Here is an 8685-nt window from a genome sequence, read left to right as displayed (position 1 = left end):
AAATTCACACAACGAGCCTTGTAGGATGAACCACGTTTCTTACATCAAGACATATTTTGCAGATGGAACAATTTTTATCTGAACTTCTCCCAGGTCTGCCAACTGCTTTTTGCCTAGAGAGAAATATGGAGCATGGAGTAATGAGATTAGGAAACATAATCATCCCTTTCTAAGGCAGACTTGTTGCTTCAGGATTCTCTTTTTTTCCCTCCCCCTCATGTCAGCCTCAACAAGGGGTGCCACAGCAATGTAAAGAGGAGGAGAGAGATGTAGCTTGTGCAGGTGGTGACTCTCACAGCCAGGCTTTTTGCATTGCAGTTGTTGGAGTAGCAGCAGTGAACGCTCATTCCAGGTGCCTTGGATCCATCCCTCTTTGCCCGCTCGCAGAAGGACCGGAACGAGCAGGACTTCATCATGCCACCTAGAAGAGAGCCACATAGAACCCAAATGGCACTGCACCTTCATGGTCACTCACCCCTCTCTCCAGCCCCTCAGCACCAACCTGACCACCCCACGCTGAGCAACAACATTCTGGCTGCTCCTCACAGGTCAATTAATACAATTACCTCAGATCATGGCACAATAACAAGCACCTGCTTAAGTGAAACAATCGTAGTTTATCTCAGATGCAACTGAAGCAGTTTAAATATCTCTGAGCATGCCCAAGTGCACTGCCTTGTTGGCCTCTTTTCTGTCCTAATTTCCATGTAAGTGATTTTATTTAAAAATTACAAACTTAGGTAAAAAGTGATCAATACTTGAAATGCTTTTTCACTCCGGGACAGCTCATCATGGCATCCTGACAAATCCCAGTGGGATTAAGTATCAGATTGCTGCTAAGCCAATACAGTTAGGGGTTGAGATTTATAAATAGGGTTTATTTTGTGAGGAAACATACACTTTTCTTTTTCTCCTGAGCTTACTATGTATTCTTCTCTTTCCAACATGGTTAGTTACTTGGATTATTAAAAATGTAACAAGTGTGAACTGCTTGTGGCCACTCACTTGCTTGTCCTCTAATGATCGCACACGCATCAGAATGCCCTGGACATTGCTGAGTTCCTTGTCTGTTACAGTCTTCATCATTGGAACCTACACAGGTGTAACACTGCAGTGCTTCACCTGGCATTAAGGAAAAAAAGACCACGTAACAGTCATGTTTGGAGTTTACAAAAAAATACTGTAAAATATCAGCTACACAGTCTTTCTAATTTTGTTTGAAGCACACGTAACAAACTACACAAAGGTTTTAAAAAACCTCTGGTGACACTGCAAATCCTATTAATTTTCCTTTATCAGAAGTGGTCCAGATACATATTTTAAAGATTAAAAAAAATCAGCCATATATTTCTTAGCTCTTACAATTTGCACTGAAAATAATCCCAGAACATCTGATGTTCTGCAATTGCACCCACACCTTCCCACAGCCTTTTCAGAGCAGAGTCCACTCTGTCAAATTTAAGTATCAGTTTTTGTCCCCATCTGTCATGATCTTTGGTCCATAGGGCCCTGAAACAGTACATATGGTCCATATATCATTTTCTCCTAAAGTATCAAGTCAGCTGAGAGGCACAACAGGAGTTTTGCTTTTGTTTGAACATTACGACAGTAACTTGAACCTCTTTCTTCTCCCTGCTCCAAGCTAGGTGGTATTTTCAAAGGCAAGCATGAATCTGAAATATGTTTAAAACACCATACTTCAGACATGCAGAGCAGAAGGCACATTTGCTGTCCACAGGGACAAGTGCATTTAAGTTTGTTAGCATATCTATTTATCTTTACATTCCATAGCAGAAGGGAAATGCCAGTGCTGCCAGCCAGATCCACAAAACCATCTGATACCAAACCCAGGAGAGACCCCAACAGCAAAGAGACTTGGCCACACCTGAAGTAGGAAATGAAAAGGAAAGAAAAGGGAGTTGACTTACTTTTGAGTACAAAAAGGGAGCTGACAAGAACCAGGCTGAAGACTGTCCACATCGTGGAGACACAAGAGATGCACCATTAGCCCAAGAGGGCAATTAGTTTGCTATTAAAGCCTTAATGCTTATCTTACATACCTAATCCTCTGCAGAGGATAACTTACGAGATAAAGAGGTGTGTGAGAATGCTTCTTATCTAGCTTATTGTGGTTGTACTCCTAACCACACGTACTTCATCTCCACCTTAAAAAACCACCATGCCTTCATCACAGCCTCTGACTCATGCAAACAGTCTCCTTATATTTCCCTGTGAGATTGGCTGGATCAGGGGCAGAGTATTAAGCATTTTGGAGGATTAAGCCTATGCTTGAGAGCTGAGTGCTCCAAATCTAGCACATATAGACACTTACAGAGAGCAAGAAGCAGCCATGGGTATGTGCACACAAGTAGCCTATTCTGTGAGGTGATCCATGGAGCTGCTGGATCTGGTGTTGCAGGTGGAGCAAGCAAGTGGAGAACACAAAACTGAGCCATACTTATCTTCAACTTCCAACGAAAAAATTTATTTACAATAGAGAATTTCATCTGTGACATGCATTTTCTTTTTTTTTTTTTCCATTTTATATTTTATTTTACAAATCAGCAAATGCAGATAAAGTTTACACTCCTTAAGGCAAGAGTCCCCATGCAAGTAATACATGTTTATATTAAATCCAAAAGACATCCAACATGGGAACTCATGTACAAAGGGAAGGCTAGGATCAGCAATTTGTAATTTCTTAGAGAACTTGACAATCTCCCTGATACAGGAACTTTTGAGATCAACTTGCTATGAATTATACTATGAAAATGCAAACAATAGCAAGAAATTCTGATAGTCATCTTAGTACTGCATACAATTAAATCAGCTTTATTTAGAAAGAAAATACAGTAGTGCATACGAAAAAGTGAAAATATAACCTGTCCACATAAATGTATGGACATCAGTGTGCCAATGGTCATATTGCACTCAGTATTGAAGTCCAGAAATTTGGTTCAAAGTTAGCTTTTCCCCATCTTGGCAATCAGTTCATCACAAATCTTTGTTAATTCTTCTATCTCTTTATTCTGGAAAACAAAAGGCAATTATTAAGTATTAGGAAAAATACCGTTGCATTAAGTGTTGTTTTAAAATTGATCCAACCCTTGGGAGAAGTGTGGGACAATTAAGCTTCCTCCAAAACTGATGACAGAATGTCTGTGCCTACTTGAGAGATCTACAGAGTTATAGGATCATACACAGTACAGCTAGGTATGGTGCATTCAAAGGATATGTTAACTTACTTCCACACACAGTTCCTCCCACTTCAATAGACACAGTTTAGCCCCCCAGCAGACACCTTTGCTGCAGTCATTCCCAGCACATGATCACAACACACAGTGTAAATTTCTTTCTAGGCTGCATTTTTCTTTTCACCCTGTTTTCCTCTCAGAGAGGCTGAGCTGTGCTATACTTAAAACAAGCTCCTTTGCTGAGCTGGAGAACATGGGATGTAAACAGGGATTTCCTTCAGCCACTTTTGCCCTAAGCTGCGCAGATCCCCATTGAAAATTCTGCCTGTGTTAACAGCAGAGGCACGAAAGCTGGTGTTGGAGTTACAGCTACAACTAAAAACAGAACCAAAAACTGAAAGAACTGGAACAAGCAGATCTCAAACCCAAGAACCAAAGCAACCCAAGGCCCTGCTAGGTACACACTGAGCATTCACTGAGCCTGGGGCAGCCCTGAGCACTGGCCCATGGCCGAGGTTGAAGCCTGGCAGATGGGTCCATGTGCCACATCCATGCACCAGGCCCGGTGCATACAGTGGATTTTGTTGGAAGGTTTGGGCAATGCTGCTCTCTCTGGGGCCAAGGGCTGCTGGGCCAGCTGGATGTGGCCTTCAGGCAGACCTTGGCTGTGGTCTGAGCTCCAGAGGAGAGCTGGATGCAGCCACGCTGGGGAAGTGTCACTCAACTTCAGTCATCCCTTTGAGTTCTGCATTAAAAGAGCTGAGTTGCTTCTTACCTTTTGTTCCAGTGTTCTTTCCAATGCATCCACTTTGAGCTGCTCCTTACGAAGGCTGGCCTGATACGCTGCTTGCTCTTGCTGAGCCTTGCCTCTCACTTGTGCAATTTCAGCATTGGCTCTAGAAAAACACAGATTTTGGTCTTGTCAGGTTCTCTACAGGAAAGGGCAGGAGGTAATGAAGGATGGACTGCATCTTAACAGATGGGTAGTGAGGGCAGGGCTACCTTCTGCATGTCTTAAAAAATATTCTGAGACGTGTCCCTAGAGACTTTTCATCACTCCCTCTCGCTCAGCAGAGGCTGCAAAGTCTTTTCTTAATGTCTTTGTCATTCCCTTCATGCTTCTCTCAGATACTGGTGCTGCACTCACAAATATCACTTAGGTTAAGGTGTTTTATGGCCGTTTCTAAACCTCATCTCCAGTTATTACAGACTAGACACAGCTGGGACAACAGCTGGAAAGCAACTCCAAGTCTTGCTTGGTTTTAGGCACTGATCAATCCTAGTGACATTTTTGAAACATCTCTTGGGTCCAGGGGACTGTTACATGAATCCTGAACATAATCTCTAGAAGTGGTTAATTGCTCGTTATTTGGAAGCATAGGACAAAATATTAAATCAACCAGAGCTGCCTCTCTTAAGCCACCATCTGATGTTCACTTATGTTAACTTCTTAACAGTGGCATCAGGAGTTACTGCCCTGCACACCCGGCACGATCTTTGGTGCAACTATTCCCCACCATCCCCAGCACAAGTTGGGCTGATCTGGTTGAGGCAACTGGTGGTGTGAGGGAGAGAACACCTGACTGATTTCATATCACATAAAAACATATTTAAAGAAATATGAAAAATGAAGACATTTGATAAAGACAGAAATGTAAGATGTTCTATACAGTCAGGAGCTGGAAGCAAGGCCAGCACATGATGGGAATTCTCATGCTGGCACTTCATTCCAGCCTCCATCTCAGAGCAGCCTGTGCTCTGCATATTGCAGGAGCAGGTTTGGGGTGCAAGGTCCAGCTGCAGCATGAGCTCCTGAAAAAAGATATGTACAAGCAGTTACCTGTCCAGTTTTTCCTCAGCGTGAATTTTGAGTGCTTGATACCTCTGCTCTTCCTTCTTCACTCGTGATAAATATTCCTGCGCGCATTTCTTTAACACTTCTTCATTCTTAAAGGAGAAGATATCATTAAATTCAAGCCAAGAGCTTGAAGTGTAGGGCAGGTGTCCATTTGTGGGAGTCACATTCAGATATTTAAAGGATATTTATTGAAAGGAGGAGACTTTAGGATGACTCACCTTCCGAAACCCTTCCAATACTTCTTTCATTTTTTCATATCTCCTGAAAAGATCTGCCAGTGATTTCTCCACTGAGTTCAGATCTGCCAGAGCTTGTTCCTTCTCCACTATCAGCTGCTGAACAGTGTGATGGGAGACAGATTTCTCTCTCTGTTCATCCTCTGTTGGAAAGAAGAGGGGGAGGAAAAAAAGGCCATTTTCAGAAGGGTAATAGTGGCAAGAACACCAATTTCACTGTCATCTGCACTTTCTACTGTACTGGGCTCTATAGCTTGTATTAGTAAGTTTGCAGGATCCAGAAAAGTCATTTTTATATAAAGACACAATCCTGTTGTGGAAAAAGTTTGCTAAATACAGTGATATTGAAAGATTTTGATGTTGGGAGAAAATGTGAACACATTTCTGTCCTGATGGTTTATTTCACTCTGAACTCAGCTGTTGCCATGAAAAAGGCAAGTGTTGGATTTCCCTTGTTTGCCTGAAGAGGCTCTAGCTGAAGGAAAGGACAATTATGCATATTAATAGCACTGGCAATGAATTATTTGCCATTGCTGATATATGCTTGTCATCTCCTGGCATCTCTTCTAATTCTGTACAAACAAGGCACTTTGTTTAATGGAATTCAGCTCTCATTCCATTTTTTTGTTTTGCAAACACTCATTCTTGGGATTGCTGCAGCAAGTGCCAGAAAGGAAATCTAACATTAAACAGAATTTCTAAGTTCTGCTCTGCAGAAAACTTCTTCCAAGCTTCTTCTGTGTATACTTAAATTTGAGGAGGGATGGTGGGGAGAACACAACAGGAATCAAAATCCATACAGTTGAAAACTTTTTGAAGGAGCTGACCTAGTAAATTGGAATACCTATATAACACTGGAAGAAAAGGTCTAGTATTATCTTACAAAACACTCACTGTTTGCTTCATATTCTACAATATGAGTCTTGTGTCCATGTTTTAAGAGCTACTTGGAATGACACTGAAATGAAAACCAGCCCACAAAACATAGCAGTTTTGTATTCCTGTTTTCCTTTGTCTATGATAGAAACTAAGACAGGGTAAGTTCTCCCATCTAAAAAGCACCAGGCGTTTCAGAATATACAGCTGTTCATTCAGACCTTTATATTTTGAAATATAAAGAGCTAAACAAGAGTTTAGTTTTTTATTTGAATAGATATCTTCATCTGAATTAAGCATTTCATAGTGCTGGTTAGCTCTGAAAAGTCAAAGTTGGTACTTTCAATTCTTAAACAGGAATTAAATCTCTTCCTTTTGCATATTCAATCTTGTTATACTCTTTTTTGCTAGTCTAACCAAGCCCAGAGCAGTGACAGTGCCACGCTGTGTGCCATCTGGTGCTGGCTGTGTTCTGTTCTCTTCTGCACACCCCTGACAGCATCGTGCATGGGCAGAGACTGACCTGGGGTTGTTCTGCTCTATCAGGTGATAAGCAGAAGACTGAAAGAACCAGAGAAGCTCTTAGGACCTGCACTTAGTTTGCAGCACTGGAGGTTATAACACTTTTATTTTCCTGGTGAGCAAACATCTTTGACGTGGCAGAACTGAGAAACCCAGAGCCCTGTAATGCTGCATCAGCTTGGTAACATTGAACATTTCATAAAAATTAAACATTTTTCTTTCTATCTTGCTTTCTTAAAGATACTCTGCGATCATCTGTAATATCAAGATGAATATACTCTCAACTAAAAAGAGAAAACCATGTCATCCTTCATTTATTTTTCTAAATTTGAGAAGTTGTCACCTTATGTTCCAGCATAAGATTTGTTGAATCACGCTGGAGATGACACTCTGCCTATCTTAGTTCCAAAACACTTACTGGCAGGATCCTGTGCTTTGGCAAAACCTCTGCTGTCAGAGCTGCATGCAGGGGAAGGATCCATCTGCATCAGAAACTTAAATGCATTTAATGTCACAACTTTACTTTTGCAGGGACTGCTGTCTGAGGTATTTCAGCAACTTCCCTCTTGTTTCTAGGGCAATCTAGAAAGTCAGGAAATCGTGACTCACTCCCTCACATCTACTGAGCTCTTTCTGTTCCTCCCAGGGCTTTGTGGTGCCACCTTTCTCCTGGGCTGGACCAGCTCCTCCAGCACTGTCACCAAGCCCTGCTTCACCTTGCACATGAGAATTAGGAGCAACTGATGTAGAATCACAGACTGGTTTGGCTTGGAAGGGACCTTAAAGATCATCTACATCTAAACCCCCTGCATGGGCAGGGACACCTCCCACCAGACCAGGTTGCTCAGGCAGAAATTCTTCACCATAAAGGTGTTGAGGAACTGGAATAGTTTGCCCAGGGAGGTTGTTGATGCCCCATCCCTGAAGGTTTTTAAGGCAAGGCTGGACGAGGTTTTGTGCAACCTGATCTAGTGGTTCCCTGCTCATGGCAGGGGGGTTGGAACTTGATGATCTTTTAAGTTCCCTTCCAACCTTAATGATTCTATGATTCTAAGATCTAAATTTAAAACCAAAGTGGTTAAACACTACAGAAAACCAAAGCTGGCTTCTGGCTGGAGGGAGACTGGAAGATCTATGTGATATTTCCTAAAACCATGATTAAGCTTGAAAAAGCTGCTTAGTGGAACTATGCTGCTCACAGGCTGCCAGTCAAATCTTAGTTAAGCAGTTACAGATACTTATTTCTAAAGGTATTTATGAGGTTACGTGATTAAAATATTTTAATTAAATGGCTTCCACGTCTGCAACACACACAGTCCAGGGCTCAGCAACAATAGCAGCAGTATGCTCAGGGCTAACACTATCCAAACTGACAGAATCAGAGCACAGCAGATCCGCTTTCAGGCTCAGCTCAGTATTTACTTCCATCACTTAATGGGAATGCAGCAAACAGAGAACAAAAGCAAAAGAAACGAAAAATGCCAAATGCGGGTGTGAAAGTTGGTGAAAAGCTTTACTTACCAGGCTTGCCTGTTTTGTTTTTGCAAGCAAATAGCAAGAAGCAACAAAAACGGAAGCAAAATAGAAAATCAGGAATTGTTAGGGAAGCAGAAAAATAAGTAATGCAAACAACCTGTAATGCACAAAGCAGAACATCTGTTTGGTTTTCATAACAAGAACTTCACTCTATATTTAAACGTACAAGTAGAAGGATACATTTAAAAAAGGGAAAAAAAAGAAACAACCAACAACCCACCATTATGAATCCATTCATAGAAAGGAAATCCATGAGAGGGATTTGGGGAGGGAACTGTAGGTGGCTGTGTGTGCAGGGTGGGGGGCAGTGAATGTTGGGGTGACACTGGCTCTGTTCCCTGCAGCTGCAGGTGCTCTGCAGTTGTGAGCTGCAAAGCTTGGGCAGCAGTCAGCAAAGCAGCAGCACCAGCAGCAAGCCAGCCTGGAAAGCCTCTTCTTTTAGCTGTCCCCTCCTCAGTATGAG

General features: G+C 42.0%; 2 protein-coding genes across 2 annotated transcripts in view; both read right to left on the bottom strand.

The window, feature by feature from the left end:
- Window positions 1-215: 215 nt before the first annotated feature.
- LOC104394410 (CD59 glycoprotein-like) lies at window positions 216-1980 on the bottom strand. The gene is made up of 3 exons (XM_010003996.1): window positions 1929-1980; window positions 1006-1122; window positions 216-421 (listed from the first exon to the last, which is right to left on the bottom strand). Exons 1-3 carry the CDS (start codon window positions 1978-1980, stop codon window positions 216-218), a joined length of 375 nt encoding a protein of 124 aa, XP_010002298.1.
- A 484-nt stretch (window positions 1981-2464) lies between these two features.
- TACC2 (transforming, acidic coiled-coil containing protein 2) overlaps window positions 2465-8685 on the bottom strand; it is a 42002-nt gene continuing 35781 nt past the window's right edge. Inside the window, exons 11-14 of the mRNA XM_010003976.1 lie at window positions 5271-5431; window positions 5035-5141; window positions 3970-4090; window positions 2465-3029 (exon numbers count right to left, since the gene is read on the bottom strand). Of these exons, the coding sequence (XP_010002278.1) occupies window positions 2964-3029; window positions 3970-4090; window positions 5035-5141; window positions 5271-5431 (455 nt within the window). The 3' untranslated portion in view covers window positions 2465-2963. The remainder of the gene's footprint in view (window positions 3030-3969; window positions 4091-5034; window positions 5142-5270; window positions 5432-8685) is intronic.

The sequence above is a fragment of the Chaetura pelagica genome, unplaced genomic scaffold, assembly GCF_000747805.2.
Source record: "Chaetura pelagica isolate M959 unplaced genomic scaffold, ChaPel_1.0 scaffold248, whole genome shotgun sequence".
Lineage (NCBI taxonomy): Eukaryota > Metazoa > Chordata > Aves > Apodiformes > Apodidae > Chaetura > Chaetura pelagica.
The sequence above is the reverse complement of the archived record's forward strand: the minus strand, read 5'-3'. Positions and strand labels throughout refer to the sequence as shown.

Excerpts from the sequence above, each read along its gene's own strand:
- LOC104394410 (XM_010003996.1), bottom strand. The coding sequence starts at position 1,980 with ATGTGGACAGTCTTCAGCCTGGTTCTTGTCAGCTCCCTTTTTGTACTC. Across the intron at positions 1,123-1,928 it reads CTCCCTTTTTGTACTCAAAA|GTGAAGCACTGCAGTGTTAC; the intron begins GTAAGTCAACTC and ends CCTTAATGCCAG. Across the intron at positions 422-1,005 it reads GATCATTAGAGGACAAGCAA|GTGGCATGATGAAGTCCTGC; the intron begins GTGAGTGGCCAC and ends GCTCTCTTCTAG.